At 39.1% G+C, this 19,466-nt stretch overlaps 1 protein-coding gene across 3 annotated transcripts in view; it reads left to right on the top strand.

Annotated features, from left to right (window-relative positions):
- LOC121369119 (succinate-semialdehyde dehydrogenase, mitochondrial-like) overlaps positions 1-19,466 on the top strand; it is a 49,707-nt gene that overhangs the window by 4,469 nt on the left and 25,772 nt on the right. Inside the window, exons 1-6 of one of the 3 annotated variants that reach the window (XM_041493982.1) lie at positions 13,932-13,972; positions 15,186-15,326; positions 16,079-16,200; positions 17,007-17,090; positions 17,962-18,132; positions 18,789-18,905. In XM_041493982.1, the coding sequence (XP_041349916.1) occupies positions 15,236-15,326; positions 16,079-16,200; positions 17,007-17,090; positions 17,962-18,132; positions 18,789-18,905 (585 nt within the window). In that variant the 5' untranslated portion in view covers positions 13,932-13,972; positions 15,186-15,235. Of the gene's footprint in view, positions 1-13,931; positions 13,973-15,114; positions 15,327-16,078; positions 16,201-17,006; positions 17,091-17,961; positions 18,133-18,788; positions 18,906-19,466 lie in introns of those variants that run through there. The other 2 variants (XM_041493980.1, XM_041493981.1) reach the window with 2 other exon arrangements.

The following is a 19,466-nucleotide window of genomic DNA, read 5'->3' as shown; positions in this document are numbered from 1 at the left end:
TTTATAAGGTCTAAAGCTAAATGGATGGGAAAAGGCGAGAAACCGACAAAATATTTTTTAAAGTTAGAATCGATGAATTTGTTGACATATGACATCATGGAGTATACAGAAATTCAACAAATTCCTGGCTTATTATTGTTAATTGATTTTGAAAAGGCATTTGACTCTGTAGACTGGGGATTTATTTTTAATGTTCTGAAATATTTTGGTTTTGGTCCTTCAATACAAAAATGGATTTCTATTTTTCATAAAGATTGTCAATCTACTGTTCTTGTTAATGGGTTTTCTTCATTCTTTTTTTTAAATTAGAAAGAGGTTGCCGTCTGGGGGATCCGATATCTCCATATATATTTTTCATTTGTGGTGAGATTCTTAACAGGATGTTAAAAACCAAAATAAATATAGAATTTTTGTTAACTCAGTTTGCAGATGACACAACAGTAATTTTAGATGGAACAGAAAAAAGCCTCTATGCAGTTCTAAATACATTGGAGATTTATGCAAGATTTTCGGGTCTTAAAGTTAACGTGGAGAAAACTAAGCTAATATGGATAGGTTCTAAGAAGAGGAGTAGATACAAATGATGTAAAGAATGGAAATTTGATTGGACACAAACATTTGATTTCCTTCCCTCGTTCCTATAAGAATAAATTAAATTCAATAAAGAATTTGTTAAAAATTTTGTCTAGTAGAACTTTAACACCACTGGGGAGAAATATAATATTAAAGAGCCTTATTTTACCAAAATTAAATCAGCTATTTTCAACCCTTCCTAATCCACCTGATGACGATATTCAACTACTACAGAGGCAATTTGTTTCTTTCGTATGGAATGGAAAACCTGATAAAATTAAGCGTACCGAAATGTCAAAAAATATGAAATTTGGTGGTATTAAAGTTACATTAATAGAAGAATTTATTAAAGCACAAAAAAATTGCTTGGATTAAAAGATTAGTTAACACCGATTCAAAATGGAAGGGATTGATTATTCATGAGTATACATTTTATGTAATATAATGGTTTTTGACTTTGAGGGAATAGAAAAACACTGTCAATATATTTATAATTATTTCTGGAAAGAAATATTAATGGCGTGGGGAACATATCTTAGAAAATGCAAATCAAACTCCGTGTTTGAAAAGATAATATCAGAATATATTTCAAATAATAATGACATAAAAATAAATGGAAATTCAATATTCTACAGATTGGTTTGAAGGAGGGATAAAATTTATTAATGATTTATTTCACGATAGAGGTAAATTTTTAACTTATCATGAATTTAAGTTGGCTTTTAATACCATACTAATTTTTTAACTTATCAAGATGTAATGCGGTAAAACAATATTTCAAATTGTGTAAAGTTAAACTGAAAAATAAGCTGCCGTCTCCTATATTGCCATATAATATGACAATGTTAAACACAACTGTTAGAGGAAGTAAACATTACTATAATACTTTATTAAATTTTACACCCTTAGGTGCAAGAGTATCATGTTTCTCGTGCAGTATAAATTTGATGAATAAACTAATTTTGCACGTGCGGCATCGCCCAAACGCAGCAATGTGCTACTATTCGTCATTGATTGCATTATAATGAACAATACTGGAACCTAAGTAACCTTCCATGAACGTGTATTGTGTTTATTTATAATAAAAATAATTGGTATACTTTCTTTTGATCGTCAGTTTATAAACCGCAAGTAGCCTACATTTGCTATTCGGCACCGGGTACTAGTGGCTAACCTATTGTTATTAGCAATTAGATGCACCGTTTATTATTGTTGGTAGTAGTAGTAGTAGTAGTAGTGGTGGTAGTGGTAGTGGTAGTGGTAGTGGTAGTGGTAGTGGTAGTGGTAGTGGTAGTGGTAGTGGTAGTGGTAGTAGTAGTAGTACAGTCTGTAGAAACCAGAGGTGGGGAGGCACTTCCCCTTCCCAGGACGAAAATGTAAGGTTTTTTTGTCCTACTCTATTTAAATAAAGGTAACTATATAGCTTGTGACACCCCCCCCCCCCCCCCCCCCCACACACACACACACACCAAGGTTGTATCCCCTCTCCAGATATCGTAAGACCGAACCAAAATGATAACGGCCACGTGGTATACTAACGCCTGTGACGTTGAAACGGGAAGATCCCCTCTAAAAATAGATTAGACCTTGTCTGCACAACGGTTTCTTTCTCAGACGCGCGTGCGTTTTTAAGAAATACGAAAAATGCATTTTGTGGTATTACCAACACCAGGATTACCAAAAAACACTTCAGGTGAATGGAAATGTATATTCTAAATAATAAAATGTAAGTAAAGTGCAATTTTATTTGTGAGAAAATGGGTTTAATAGCGAAAAACAACGGCGTAATGGTTAACAACTAGGGCGTGTCCCTTTAATACGTATTTATATAAAATTGGTTATATTTCTTGTCCGAAGTGTAATTTTTGTAATTTAGAACTTGGTACAATTATCCATTTATTTTGGAAATGCACTTTAGTCAACTAAATTTGGATTGATATTCAGAACTGGATTCATGTAAAAACGGGCAGCAACATTAAATTTAATATAGAAAATGTGATTTTTGGTTTTAAAACCAGAAATAATGATCCTGTTAATGCCATCGTACTTGTTACAAAACACTTAATATTTAAAAGTCATTTCAATGCACATGTACCCAGTTTAAAATGGATCTAAAAAGAGTTGACTGAATACTATTATGTGACAAAAGCAACAGCTTTTTCCGCGTGCAATTATGATAAATTCACCAACTTTTGGTCAATTTGTCACAATTTATTTAAAACTTTTCTCTTCTTTTTGATACTTAGTATGTCCTCGGTCTCATTTTGGATTTTTCATACATGTATGTTGGATTATGAGTCACATATTTTTTTTTCTAGCTAAATATATCTTTAACTACTTTATTTTTCATGTAGTTAAATATCTCTTTGTCATATTCACTGTATATATCTGTGTGTGGATATCATGTCAATACAAATGGGAATAACGAAAAAAAATTAATAAAAATTCCGAAATAAGTAGGTGCTATCACAGAGCCCTGGGATATGCCATTTTCCAAGGTTAAGATGGGAGAATAATTACCATTCAAATTAACAGAGAAAGTTCTATCTGTCAAAAACTGATCAATAAATCTAAACATTCTTCCTCTGACTCCCATCTGATAGGTTTTGATTAACAACCCGCGCCTCCAGACCATGTCGTATGCCTTTTCTATGTCCACGAACACCCCTCCCGCCTTGTGTTCACTCCGAAAAGCTGTTTTGATTTCGGATTGAAGACGAATAAGACGGTCGGTGGTGGAGTGGTGTTTCCTAAAACCACTCTGGAAGACAGACAATAAATTATTTATCTCCAGAACGTGGATAAGGCGATTGTTTACCATGCACTCCATGGTCTTACAGACATTGGATGTTAAAGATATGGGTCTATAACTATTTGGTCCAGAGGGATCCTTTCCAGGTTTAGGAAGAGGAAACACTTATGCGTGTTTCCATTCTTTTGGAAGGTGTTCCTCATTCCAAATTAAATTAAATAATTCCAGGAAGAGCTCAAGGGTTTTGGTTGGCATATTTTTGAAAAATAAATAACTAAATTTATCTGGCCCAGGAGCAGAGCCATTACGACTACCAAAAGCGTTGAGCATTTCCTGTATATTAAAAGGTGCCTTATAATTGTCCTCATTTTCTCGGGATAGAGATTCCCGGGGAACCGGACTGTCCCTTTCCATTTTAATTTTTCTAATTTGAAAATTTGTTGAAAAATTAGTAGTGGCCGAATCTTTTTTTTAAGATTGCTCCTAAAGCATTAGCTTTTTCAAGATTAGTTTTATATAATTTATTACTACTCAAAATATTTTTGGCATTTGAAGGTTTCCGCTGGATTCCTTTAAATGAACGAAATGTCAATTCTAAACGTACAGTTTGGCCAGCCTCGTTCTGAAAAAAACTGAATATCTGTGAGATGAAGAACATTTGACATAGACTTATTTTGAGTAATTTCACTTACTCGCAAGAATGCATGACATGCCAGAAGGTACATACTCTACAGCATAATTTGTTGGTATACAGAAGGGGCAGTAAATGGTAACGACTAAGAGTTCCCCAAAATAAATGGTGTAATTGGTAACCTTCTGTATGACCGCGAAATACTTGATCGTTGAATCGAAGTTAATAATTTCTTAATCAAAAAGCAGTGGGATGGGTTTGTAAACCCAGCCAAACAGTTCACATAACCTATAGCAGCCACATAGCTATGTATAGTTGCAGCAGCCATACCTTTATTACACATATAAGTAATGAAAAAGGCCAAACTGTCAATAGTAGTAGGAAGTTGATGAGGAACATGAAAAACGTCTTGCATAAACTGTTGCAAAACTGTAAAAGCTCTTTTATAAAGTTGCCTAGTTTGCGGAGCAATGGCATCTTGCAAAACAGTTCCAACGCAGCTGTCAAATGTGGAACAATGGGGGGGGGGGGGGGTGATGGGTGTTGGTGTGTGTTCCATTTGAGGTGCTAGCTGGTGGAACTTGTCGACCTGCAAACGAGACAAATGATCAGCTAAAACATTGCATTTTCCCGGTAAGTGTTGAGCTTTTTTGGTTGGAGTTTGCGTATCCGTTTGGTTTTTAAGAAAGTTGCTAGCTGTTGGTTCCTTACTTTTATTATCACGGTTCCTGTCTGTCCTTTTGTTGCTGTTGTTGTTGTTTCTTTTGCCTACTGGACGGAAGGGAGTGACGGTGATGGGTGTGGTATGTGTCACCGTGGTGGCAACCCTGCTTGGAGTGGTTTTTGTTACCTTACTATCGTTCACGGCGGACCTGGTGGCTTCGAGGGCGATCGTTACTTTGGCAGTAGTACCGGCCTCGGTGGCGTCGTGGTTAAGCCATCGGACTACAGGCTGGTAGGTACAGGGTTCGCAGCCCGGTACCGGCTCCAACCAAGAGCGAGTTCTTAAGTGCTCAGTGGGTAGGTGTAAGGCCACAACCTCTAATTTCTCACTAACCACTAACCAACTAACAACTAACCCACTGTCCTGGACAGACAACCCAGATAGCTGAGGTGTGTGTGCCCAGAACAGCGTGCTTGAACCTTCATTGGATATAAGCACGAAAATAAGTTGAAATGAAATTTGGCAGTAGTGCTTTGACACACAGCGGACGTCGTGTCTTCGATGTGGTCTGCCGCGGTTACTGCTGACATACCCAGTCTGGACGCGGTAAGACGTGTTTGTTTCGCTCGTGCACACTGCACGTGCTTTCGTGTGCTCGACTTGGGGATCCTTCATTTCGTTGTTTTTGACAGAAATGAAGTTTTCTACTGGGATGTATGCGGCCATTGGAACTGATTGAAAGCTGGAATGCTTCTCCTTTCGACAGCCTGCACCACCAGGTTGGATTCTTTTTCAGCGAGACTCCTTGCCTCCACGTCATTTCTCCGGCTGATTATGTCGACTTGTTTTTTTCGTGACTCGTATGACGGCCATTCTGCAGAACGCCACGGTTGTGCGCGTTTAGTCTCTACATGTCCGAGCCTGTCCTAGCAATACTGGAAGATTGACCACCCCACTCTAAGAAGAAATAGGAAGCGGGGTCGGCCCCTACTACTCTTTTTCTAGACTTTACTTTGCTTTATAGTGATATCATCTCGTATTCTCCGGAGTCGGGCCCGTCCGCACCACTATACCAACCCATGACGGCTGGACTATACCCTAGTCTGATACTGTCTCTCATTCAGACGGATCCAGCTTCTCAAGATCTGTATTTCAGCACAGCACTACACCTTCAACGTCTATCGACTGTCAATCTACTGGTTTTCTTGACGGGATGCAACCCATCTCGTCCCTATAAGCTGTGCACCCAAACGTCCTTAACGAGGCCACTCACGTGGACATATTGATCGGACTTTAAACTTTTAGATCTGCGTTCAAAACTTTATGTCAAAATTACTATTATTATATAGTCCGATCCTCTCTTCTTTCTCTTATTTAATTTTGGACGGTCCTTCTAAAATGCTTCAAATTGTATAAATATTCGGCCGAACAGTCAATTCTTTTTACTTTTTGGCTTGTAACTTTTTTCCCTTTTTTTTATTTATTCTATTAACTTTTTTACTAATTGCTATTTTCAAAATTCTGCCCATTTTCAACTCTACCCCCCCCCCCCCCCCCCATCCCGAGTCAGGCCACCGATCTTATCGGAGGTCGGACTCGGGATGGGCGTGTTCGAAACCCTAGTGGTATATGGGTACGTTAAACTAGTTATCATCATCATCTTACCTAAGGTAAACAACCACTAGGCTGCCAGGATTGGACTGAACTGCGGTTGAACACGGTGGGGGTGGGGGGTGGAGGAATGGGACGCCGGGCACTCTTTTGGGGCCCTAGGCGTAGGCAGTTTAGCCTTAGTTTTTGTGTAGGGCCGGACTCCCCTCCCTCCCGACCATCACCTGGTCACACTAGTGTTTAAAATATGTTTGGCAGCCCCTTTCCTCTTAACCTCCCATGGGCTTAATGAATATTGTTTAATAATTATTATTAATTTTAGACCAGCCCATCTAAATTTGCGCCGAAATTATATTATATTAATAATTTATATAGGTTAGGAATGTTAATATTTTTCTTTAAGGGCGCAGCCAAAACTTATTAACCCCAATTTTCCCCTTTTTATACTTTTGGCGTTAATATTCAAAATTTCAAAATGGACACTATTTGTTAGGTTATCCCTGTCCCGAGTCAGACCATCGATCCTATCGGAGGCCGGACTCGGGATAGGCGTGTTCGAAACCCTAGTGGTATATGGACACGTTAAACCAGTTACTAAGCTAAGCTAAGGAGCAGTCTACCAGAACTGTTATGGCGGGCTTAGTTATCTCTGCCAAGTCAGCCTGGGTAGCCTGGTCTCTACATTCATCGAACTTGATTTTCCGCTGACAACCTTTCTTGGGTGTTTTGAGTGCCTTACTAATTTTTTCATGTATTTCCCTACCACATTTAGGGCGTTGAAACTGCGTTGGCGAAGGTCGGTTTAGTACCTGGGGGGGGGGGGGGGGGGGGGGGGGGTGATTGACACTGTTAACCTATCTTACCGTGGATGTGTCATCCGAGTTGGGCTCTGAGTTGAATTCAAACAGGACGTCCAAATTAACTAGGGCATCCTTATTGCCTTTGATGAACGAACGTCTCTTCGCTGGCTAGACGTGTGTGGAATATAATCTCTGTTACATTGTTTTGTGTCTTTTCTTCCTGAATGGCAGCTACTGCTCGTTGCCAGTAAATGTATTGGTAAAGGATTAGACTGGTTAAAAAGCACTTTTCTGATCCCTGAGATTTTTTCAGCAATAGGCGAGGGGCCGGGTTTAACTGATCTCCTAGCTCTTTTTAGGGCCCTGTGTTGATAAGTTTTTTTTTAGCTAAGGCTTGGTATCTGTTTCTTAGCTCCACCACTGGGTGGACTTCTTCCACACCTACATCTACGTCAGTCTCATCGTCTGAACTAATCTCAACTCTGAGGTTGGGGGATCCCTTCCGTTTGGAGGAACTCCTGGGGTGTTGGAATCTCCCTTCCTAACAGAGTTGTGAGCCAGTCTGATGGCCTGGTTATAAATACTAGGTTTGGGTGTGGTTGGAACGAATTTCACGTTCTCGTCAATGTTAACGTCCAATGTTGTATTCTTTCTTACGGGGGGGAGAGAGAGAGCCTCCGCGTCGGCTGCCCGTGGTACGATTATCTCGGTCCTAGTTTTTGGGGAGGGTGGGGGTGGGGGACCTAGGGGAGTCCGTCGCTAAGTCATTGTCAGAGGTTTCTATCGCTATTCTAATTTCATTTTCGTGCAGTCTCTCGGGGTTTTGTGGGCTAACATTGGGGCGGGTGGTAGTGGCTTCTATTTTCTAGTTTGGGTTTTAAACAGAAATAGGTAAATAGTAATGATAGAAGAGTTATAGTAGCTAATGGGGTAGGCTAAGTAATATAGATAGCATACCACTAAAAATAAGTACTCGCTAAATACAGAGAATTACAATTAAAATCTGAAAGTAATAACACAAAACTTCAATGGAAAATGCTAACTAATAAATACAAAATGGCCTACCTTAGTCCAGAGTACAAGAACTACTCCTACTTTTATTTCCACCAGGTCCCAAGTTCTGGGGCTATTTATAGTACTGCTAAATCGTTGACCAATCGGGAGCCGAACATTGCAGCACCTCTTACAGAATGAATGAATGAATGAATGAATGAATGTTTAACGACACCCCAGCACGAAAAATACATCGGCTATTGGGTGTCAAACTATGGTAATGCAAACACATAAAGTGATGATCAACGTCAATATACAAATTCAAGATTTAAATAAAAACACAGTGTAAAGAACTGTGCAAAAATACAAATATCACCGATAGATACTGACTTTTATTCAAAATTTTAATTGTATCTCGAAGGGGATTTGTGCTGTATTGGCCATTCTCAAAGAGAATGTTACACCCCTGCACCACGGTGAGGTTACAGCACGCGCAGGGGCACCTCTTACAGAATAAATGTACTTTCGCATGCCGGCTCTGTTTAAGTGAATCCCGTCAGCATTCAGGCATTCTGTCAACGCACCTTTTAGCCCCTTATATCGCCAGTAAAAACTATTATTTGAGGAAGCACATAGTTCTTTTAGCTGACAGTTAATTTTATCGACGGCAGAGTTATATTTTCCCACCTGCACTATCCTCGTTTTTTCCCTGTGTAGCAATTGCATAATTCCTATTTGTTTAATGTCAAGGCCTTCGGCCAAACATTGGATCACCAAATGTACATTATTTGCCAAACGTGGAAATACAAAGTCACAGTTCACATGATCTAAATCATTACCCCCGATTTGTAGTAATACAGTCGAAGGTCTAATATCTGAGATTTGTGTTGAGAATTCACGTGAAATAATGTGTTGAATTCGTCCACCTCTTTTCCCGACACAGTGAATTTGCAAATGCGAAAGATCGAGGCCAAGGTTAAACCAACCATCCCTTAAACTGTCCTTTAATCTCACAACGAAACTGTGACCTAGCTCCACTACATCAGATATAATTTTAATTATGTCTAGACACAGAATCAAAAATAAGAATGGTTTGATAAATAGCTACGTACCTCGTGTAGCTTGGCTTTTCAACAGAATGGTACCAGCAGGATTAATGCGACTTAGGGGCTTTTCACCTCACAACCCCATGTCCCCTTGCGCAATAACCAGGAACATTCTTTTGTGGAAATAGTTCCCTTCTGGCAAATTATTAAATTGTAACAAAATCGTACCTGTATAAAAGCCATTAAAACAAGTTTTAATTTACTTTTTTTTTTGTAAAACCAAGAATAATACGAATATTTACATACAGTGACAAACATACACACGCACGCAAACACGCACGCATACGCCAGCATATGTCATTACACAACTGTTGAAGTCCACAATGTCCCAGTTCTAAAAATTATGTGCCAAGTCGGCCCAAAATGTCCCATCTGCTGACTAGTATGTTGAATCAGAAAAATATACGAGTAACAGTACATATACATGTATGTATGTAAGTATATATGTATGTATTGATGTATTGATGTATGTATGTATTGATGTATGAATATCTATATATTGTATGTATGTCGAGGTTGACTGTTACATACATAGATATTAACGCACTGGCCCAGGGGATAATTAAATCCTTTCTGGCCTCACAAATTGCCCCGTGCCGTTGCTGGGACTCGAACCTATGGCTCCGAATCGCCCGCAACTTTGCAGACTTGCCACGATACCTTATGACCTATTGAGGCATCCATAAAAAGGATGCTCTTTAACTCAACTATATGCATGGGGTCTACAAGTTACGCGGTCGATCCCGCTTATGTGCATGAAACATTGGGCAGACCTGGCACTGGCTAATATGTATTGGTGTATGAATATCTATATATTGTATGTATGTCGAGGTTGACTGTTACATACATTGATATTAACGCACTGGCGCAGGGGATAATTAAATCCTTTCTGGCTTCACAAATTGTCCCGTGCCCTCGTTGGGACTCGAACCTATGGCACCGAATCGCCCGCAACTTTGCAGACTTGCCACGATACCTTTTGAGCTATTGAGGCATCCATAAAAAAAAGTATGCTCTTAACTCAGCTGTATGTATGTATGTATGTATGTATGTATGCGCCATCCCACAGACAGGATAGCACATACCAAAGGCATTTGATATACCAGTCGTACCTGTAAACAAACCGTAAATGCAGTTTGTTCTGTCTGATCCCATTCTCTTTTGAAAGCAGATGCCGCATGGTGTTTTTTCAATCTGTATTTCTTGTTATGATTTGTTTTTTGTTTTTATAATTGGACGGTTTGAAGGGTAATCCGCTGGTTTTCAGTTCATTTATACAATTAAACACAATTAAAAAAAGCTATCTTTATTGCAACGTTTGTATCTTCAGATTGGTCAATGTTAAGCGTAAATGTTGCCAATAAAAACAAATACATACAGAAACTAGTTATACCTACATCAGAGTGAGTGTGTGTGTGTGTGTGTGTGTGTGTGTGTGTGTGTGCGCGCGCGCGCGTGTGTGTGTGTGTGTTGTTGTTTTTTGTAGTTTTTTTGTAAAACCAAGAATAATACGAATATTTAGTTAAAACATACATACAGTGACTTACATACACACGCACGCACACGCAAGAGCAGTACTGACACGCCCAAGAGCAACCATCGGAAGGAAAAGAGCAGCACCAAAAACGTTCAGCATGGCGGCAGGCGGCCCGTCTTCGCACCAATCTAACAATGCCTTAGCGGCGGCCGCCCCCCGCTCCTACCAGCGATAGGCGCTGCCCAATCTATATTGAACATTTATATATATATTTTAGTTTGATAAACAAAGGCGACCACTAACCAGGAAATATTATTACACAACTGTTGAAGCCCAAAATGTCCCAATTCTAATGTTAATATTCAGTGTTAATATACATGTGATATACATATTTATGTTAAGTATGTTTTATTTGTTCTACAAAAATGTCTAAAGACAAAATATGGCAATCATACATAAATCGAATTGCAGGTCTTTGGGGTTTTCAGATCTGAATTTCTTATGATGACGATTTGCCTTTCTTGCCCAACTATCAAGCGTACAGGATTCAAAATGAACATTTCTTTCCGGCTCGTCTTCAAGCTACACAGTCTCAACGATCTCTTTTCCATTAGTAGCAAGGGCTATTTTATATGCACCACCTTACAGACAGGAGAGTACATACCACGGCCTTTGATATACTAGTCGTGGTGCACTGGCTGGAACGACAAATACCTTCAATCGGCCCACCGACGGGGTTTGATCTCAGGCCGACATTTAATACGCCACTGTCTACTAAACACTGGAATTTTCGTAGGGAGGTTGTGCCCCTACAACACCCCTTTCTTGGATCGACGATTGCAGTTCTTATGCTAAAATGATGCAATAAAGTGAACTGAAACTGAATTGAATTAACCTAGCAAACATTTCTTGTATTAATTTTGTCGTAGGGGGTGGGGTGGTGGGGGGTATTGGGGCAATTCCCGCCAATCATACTTTTTTACCGAATATCTTTTATATGTACCGGATAAAGAAACAATTAAACAAACAAACAAACAAACAATCACTTACCGCTATTGATCTATCCACTCGAAATGTGTAGGAACTATTGGAACAAAACAGAACAGCACAGTAGTTAGATGTCATCATTAATTTAGGTAGTAAGATCCACGCACGGATATTTTATATTTATATACATTTAACATAAATATGATTATAAATGTCAAACAGCGATCTGTTCGTACATTTCTTAAGTTAAACTATATTCAGACGAATGTGCTTAGGTTTCACTACACAGATGTCATCTGCCAGTCAAACCCATGTTAAACTGCCCAACTTCAAGCGAAGATTGCCCATAGAACGGGTTCTCGTTGGCACTAACAACATACACCATTGCAAACATACATTATATAAGCATTTATTGTCACTCCAAAATTGAGAACATTTCCGTCTCAGTTGTTTGTTATATGACCGCATCTGGCTGTAGTACCGGTCCGAACAGGTGGTTCATTAACCGATTCACTCCGGCTGTCACTTGCGCTATATACCCATGTCCCAAAAGGTCGATGCACAATATTACAAAATAACATGGGCAAAATAAAGCCAGAAGGCTTACTATTAAATATACATATTGTTTTAATTCTTCACCATTTCCTAGAAGTGAATATGTGAACCATAACATGTGTCCAAATTAGGAACTATAGTGGACCCGTGATGAATGAACTCTCACCCGGAAGTGATCTGTGTAGTGAGACCTTAGTATCGCTTTGACATCTATAAGCATATTAAAACGACAAAGCATTGTTGACGTCACGTAGCTTTTATTGTAACTTGTTCGGCAATTTTCGTAACTTAAGGGGAAATGTCTAAATACCATTAAAATGCGCACTTCCAGCACCCTCCCACTGGATCCGCTCCTGACAGGGGATAAAAGTAGTGTAGAACTATGCACAGTAATAATCTATTGTCTGTCACCGGCAGGACTGACAAAGCAAAATATATTAATAAGTATCTAGACTATCGAATTCCGTCCCCCATCGAATTCCGTCCCATTTTACTTCCGCACTCTTTCTAATCACACTGCGCAAGCACCAATCTGATTAAAATTAGCTCCACTATTACATGTGGATCTAACATCAGCCCGTTTGAGTTCATGTCCAGGTGACCTTTCATTCGACCAATCAAAACCTTACTTGCAAAATCATGCCAGTGATTTGAAAAGAATTTGAAAACATTCGGGATTATGCCGAGGGTATACGAAATAATTCGGGTGAATTACGAAGTATGCCGGAAACTAATTGCAATATAAAATTTTATATAAAATTCGTTTCAAGACGAAAAAATAAACCGTGATGGTATAGCCATAAAATCAGTTTATACTAGTATACAATCCAAAGTTTATTACTGCACTTTTCCCCCTGTTTTTTCAATGTTGAAATAGACCAACAAGTTCGCCTATTGCATAGTCTCGCCTGATATTTTTATAATTTGTATGCTCTCGAATAACGCTATAAAAGGCGAATTGTAATTGGTCGATATTTAAATTGTTATTTATATATGAAATGTCACCTGGACATAGGAGTCCACGCAATGTTGTTAGATCTACTGGCTAGACCCAGCAGAGCTAATTTTAATCAGATTGCGCAAGCACGGACTTTAATTCTACTGTATATGTATCAACTAACCAAGCCTCGGTCTATCAAAATAGAAAATGAGGGTGGAAAAAGTTTCTAAAGTGTGTTCGTCCCTTGTACAGTAGCGATAATTCTATTATTGCATACAGAAACCATATCCAAAGTTTATAATATATTAAAACCTGTATAAACGAAGAGACTAGACTTGACAGATCGCTAATGACTGTCGTGTAAATTAGTTATGTCTATATTTAGTTAAAAGTCACATGACTAACATTCTTAAGGGGGGGGGGGGGGGGGGGGGGGTGTATGGAAGGTTGTTTATGTCAGATCAATAATTGTCATTGAGAAACAACATTAGTCGATTTTCCTTCTTTGTTCAGCCATCTATAAAATTTGTTAGCACAAGAAAACCATTTTCCTATATTCATGAAAAATGTTTGACTACTTGAAGCCGTTAAGAGTGGCATGACTGTTTACAAAGCATCTAAAAAAAATATTCTAAAACAAACTCTAAACAGTGCTGCTGGTCGACAACCAATGTTCATCAAAAACGTGTAGATATACTCATAATTCATTTACATTTGCTTCATTGACAAGCTGTTGTGTTCTTGTTGCCCTCAATGTTATGACGGATGAGGTCTTCCATACATTCCGCGTTTGTCACGTTCACATGGGACGGATTTCGATGGTGTTAAAAAATTTACAAATATTCACTTCATGGTAGGAATATTACATTCGTTGACAACAAAGGTAAGTAATTACAATAACATTATTATTATTTTACATTGTATTCCAAACACATTAGCTGTAACACATGTAAAAATGTGCGGCGATTCATTTGCAACCCTATACGTTGTAATTTAGATTCGGGCACTTTTGTTTAATTGGGGCAAAAATCGGGGGGGGGGGGGGGGGGGGACGACAAAAATATTTCCCAATCCAATCCCATCAGACGTGGGACCCTGGGGGAATATCCTGGATAAAACCCTGTTAGTACACCTCAACAATATGACATAAAGCTTGTCAAAACACAATCTATGTTTACTGAATAGCAGGGGCGGCAATCTAAAACATAGTGGTACGGCTTGAGGTTGCCAAACTCTCGTTTCAAATTCACCTGTGAAGAAATTTTTCACAGATACTACAAATATAACCCACAAAAAAGTGCTACGCCGCCCCTGACTAGAATCTTTAAACAGTGCTGCTTGTGATATATGCTACATCATATTGCAGCAAAGTAAAGTTTTTCTCAAAATGACATCAATGGATATATTGCATTTTGGAATTGAACTCTTCATATCTTATAATGTATACTATAAATTTCCATACCGTGATGACTGATTGATTGGTTCGTTGAGTGAGTAAGTGGGTGGGTGGATGAGTGAGTGAGTGGATGGGTAGATGAGTGAGTAAATGGGTGAGGGAGTGGGTGGGTTGGTGAGGGAGTGGATGGGTAGATGAGTGAGTGGATGGGTAGATGAGTGAGTGGATGGGTAGGTGAGTGAGTGAGTGAGGGAGGGAGGGAGGGAGTGAGTGATTTTAAAGATGGGGGCGGGAGGTATCGCATGAGGTGCTTACGTCGCAGGATCGAATCACTTCAGTGGATCCATTCAAGTGATTGGTTTTTTTCTAGTTCCATCCAGTGCACCACAACTGGTCAAAGACCGTGGTATGTTCTCTCCTGTCTATGGGAAAGTGCATAATACAAAGATCCCTTGCTGCATTAGCGGGTTTCCTCTGATGACTACGAGTCAGAATAACCAAATGTTTGACATCCAATAGCCGATGATTAATTAATCAATGTGTTCTAGTGGTGTCGTTAAACAAAACAAACTTTGATTTTAAAGTATTTAAAATGTAAATTGAATTGATGTATACCTTTGTAATTTTAGCCTACTCCGATTACCCACTACTTGTGGAGGAGCCTTGCTGTAACTAGTACATATGGTCCTACTGAATTTAGGTTTACCTCACTTTGATAAAGGGAGACTACTTCTAGTGACAAGTTGGAAAATGGCTTCAAGAGGAGTAAGCAGCCTGATACACGACAAGGCGTATGTTGATGGGCAGTGGGTGTCGGCCATATCAGGCAAGACATTCGAAGGTAATGAAGCATACATTATATAGAGGATAATACATGAGTTAACAGTTATTATCTAAAAAGCTTCTATTTTCATATTCATACATATGCATTTTGATCTATTTAATAAAAACAACAATCATAAACGCACGAGACATGGGGGTGAGGTGCAACTGCCCCCTTAGTGCTGAAGCAGCACCTCAAATTCGGACAAACATGTTAGAAATATTCGGGAAAAATGTCCTAACCTGAGACCTTTCTATCATGTACTTTCATCATTCTACCCTCAAAATTAGTTGTAATCCATGTACAAATGCGAAGTGATTCGTTTGCAACCCTATAGAGCTGTTTAGTAGTAATGATAATAGGAATAAATGTTATATCCAGATACGGACATTTTAGTTTTTAAAACATTTGAGCAAAACCCAACCTGCCATCTTACAAAAATGCGAGTCCGTACGCCTATGTACACAATTCTGACTATTGCATTGACATTGTATTTTATTTGTCTGCTTCGACAGCTTTGACAGGGACCCCAGTAGTTCAAACCAATGATGCTGTAGGTGCAGTGCAGATTTTCCTTGGGGTCGAATATTTTCTGGATCTGCCCCCGTGTCAATGTCTGTATGTTTAAAGATTTTGAAAGTTTGCAGAATATATGTGATAATTTTACCCTATCTTGCAGTAAATAAAATAGAAATATGGCACCCTACCATGGTGTTGTTAGCTTTATTTTAAACAATTGTTTTCATTTGTTCTCTGTTTTTGTTTTCCAGTGTTAAACCCATCAACTGGAAGTGTTGTAGGTGTTGTTCCTGATATGAATGCTGATGATGCTGACGTGGCTGTGAAGAAGGCGTACCAGGCTTTTCAGTCGTGGAAAGAAACCACAGCAAAGGTGGGAAGAAAGGGTTTTTTTACTTGTTAGCAGCGAGGGGCGGGACGTAGCGTCGTGGAAAGAAACAACAGCAAAGGTGGGAACGACGTTTTTTGTTATTTGTTATCAGCGAGGGGGTGTGACGTAGCGTCGTGGAAAGAAACAACAGCAAAGGTGGGAACGACGTTTTTTGTTATTTGTTATCAGCGAGGGGGTGTGACGTAGCGTCGTGGAAAGAAACCACAGCAAAGGTGGGAACGACGTTTTTTGTTATTTGTTATCAGCGAGGGGGTGTGACGTAGCGTCGTGGAAAGAAACCACAGCAAAGGTGGGAACGACGTTTTTTGTTATTTGTTATCAGCGAGGGGGTGTGACGTAGCGTCGTGGAAAGAAACAACAGCAAAGGTGGGAACGACGTTTTTTGTTATTTGTTAGCAGCGAGGGGGTGGGACGTAGCGTCGTGGAAAGAAACAACAGCAAAGGTGGGAACGACGTTTTTTGTTATTTGTTAGCAGCGAGGGGGTGGGACGTAGCCCAATGGTAAAGTGCTCGCATAATGCGCGGTCGGTTTAGAATTGATCCCCGTCGGTCGGCACATTGGGATATTTCTCGTTCCAGCCAGTGCACCACGACTGGTATATCAAAGGCTGTGGTATGTGATATCCTGTCTGTGGGATGATGCATATAAAAGATCCCTTGCTACTAATGTAGCAAATGATTAATAAATCAATGTGCTTTAGAAGTGTCGTTAAACAAAACAAACTTTAACTTTAGTTGTTATTAATCTTATTTCATTAACTGTTAATTTTCATTATTTTAAATTACAGGAGCGGAGTGATATTCTACGACGCTTTTACGATCTTTCTTGTCAACATAAAGATGAACTCGCCAAGCTGATCACAGAAGAAAATGTATGAGTAATAATTACAGTTACACGTTTAGTAAGATGATACAACAATGTACCTACACAGTACTTGTAGGTGAAAATAAGTACATAGTACACTTTTTATAATAAGATGTTATACAGAGTACTAATAGGTTTTGTGGTATAAATTTTCCCCATGGTTTGAGGACTAAAAATATTTCAAGGTTACTTACTTTTAAGATTTGGCAACTCTGAAAACAAAGTTGTTTTAGTGAATATTCTATTCCACACAGGCGTACGGTTCCCATTTTTGTAGGGGGAGAGGGAGGCAGGCTGGTTTTTGCCCGAATTAAACGAAAATGCCCGAATCTGAGTAACAACGTTTATTTATAAAAACCTTACTACCAAACAGCTATATAGGGTTACAAATAAATCACTACGCAATTTCCCTAGGATTACAACTAATATTGCGGGAACAATCATGGAAATACATGGTAAAAAGGTATTAGGTTAGTCGATTTTGCCCGAATAGCTCTACCGTTTTTCCCGAATTTGAGGATTTGTTTCAGCACTGGTGTCAAGTCTGTAATGACATCTTGCGACTTTAACATCATGGCAACGCCATACAAATAGTATACAGATTTGAGGCCAGATTTTTATAATCACAGGCCCAAGATACTTGTATGAAATCGGAGACTTTGCTTAAAGTTTTTCAGTCTGGTCTTTATTAAAGTTTAGTTTTATTAAATGGTCTCTGGTTTATAACACACGCATATGGTATATACCTGTAATAGTATACATGGATGAGTATAGAATTAAATCACGGATGCTAGTTAATCATAACTGACAATGAATCCTGAATTCTTAAATAATAAAAACAAAATAATAAAAACCAAACATTTTTTTATGTACTATAGGGAAAACCACTATCTGCTGCTAAAGGTGAGGTGGCTTATGGGAATGGTTTCATCGAGTGGAATGCCGAAGAGGCAAAACGAGTGTACGGAGACATAATACCATCATCTGTGTCATCAAACAGAATCCTGCTCCTAAAGCAGCCAGTCGGCGTGTGTGGAATGATCACACCTGTAAGGCTTATTCCGTCTTATGCTATGGAGTAAAAGCTTACCTCGCTATATTATTATAATGCAGGTACGACGGAAGCAAGAAGGCATTGGGGTGGGGGAGCTGACTGAGATCAAGGGCGCAAAGCAAAGTATCTAGGGGGTTGTGGGTATGTTTGAAAACTAGATGTCCTGAAATGCAATGTTCTGCATTCTACAAGTAAAATTCATCTTTGCTTTAAGATTTACTACTAATAATACATTTTATTCAGAATTATTGGGGCCCCGACAACATCATTTAGTAATGAAAAATACAAACATAATTACAGTTTTAATAAACGTATGTCCTTTCACAATATTAAAACATAATTTTCGAAGACAAAGTTTTAATTAGCTTGTGTCACTGATATCAATTGTCATCAGTTTCCTTTAAAAAAAACTCATACAAGTCTCTTACTATGGGTTTTTTGTTTTTTAATACTTTGTAACACAAACCAGTCCAATAGCAGACTCTTGGTTTTAAAATGCAGTTTGTTACATTTTCCGTGCGTATCTCATATATAGTGAGTAGTCCGTTGATATTGAAGAATGACATTGAGACAAATTAGTGCTTATAATCTGTTGTACATGGTCAAATAATAATTTCTGTTTAAACTGCATGTCTTCTTCTTTTATCTCAGTGGAACTTCCCCCATGCAATGATTACAAGAAAGGCTTGTGCCGCGTTGGCGGCTGGATGTACTGTTGTTCTGAAGCCGGCAGAAGACACACCATTGTCAGCCCTGGCGCTGTGTGAGGTAATGTCATCACTGGCAATGGGGGCGGGACGTAGCCCAGTGCTAAAGCGCACGCCTGATGTGCGGTCGATCTAGGATCGATTCACGTCGTCGGGCCCATTGAATTATTTATCGTCCCAGCCAGTGCACCGCGACTGGTATATCAAAATCGGCGGTATGTGCTATCATGTTTGTGGGATGGTGCATATAAAAGATCCCTTGCTACTAATGGAAAAATGTAGCGGGTTTCCTCTCTATGACCATATGTTTGACATTCAATAGCCGATGATTAAGAAAGCAATGTGCTATTGTGGTGTTGTTAAACAAAACAAACTTCTTTTTTCATCGGCAGTGGCACAGTGGTTAATCGTTTAGCTTGAAGACTGGTAGGTACTGGGTTCACATGTCAGCACCAGCTCCAACCAGGATTGAGTTCACAACTCCGTGGGAATTTGAAAATCCACTAAACAAAACTCTCTATCGTTATCCACCGATAACGATTAAGTCCCGTGTTGGTCAGGAATCCCATATGGATGAAGTGTGTGCCCACGGCAACAATTTATACTGTAACTGGATATAACC

Source organism: Gigantopelta aegis, chromosome 3 (genome assembly GCF_016097555.1).
Source record: "Gigantopelta aegis isolate Gae_Host chromosome 3, Gae_host_genome, whole genome shotgun sequence".
NCBI lineage: Eukaryota > Metazoa > Mollusca > Gastropoda > Neomphalida > Peltospiridae > Gigantopelta > Gigantopelta aegis.
This window is presented reverse-complemented; position numbering and strand designations above follow the sequence as displayed.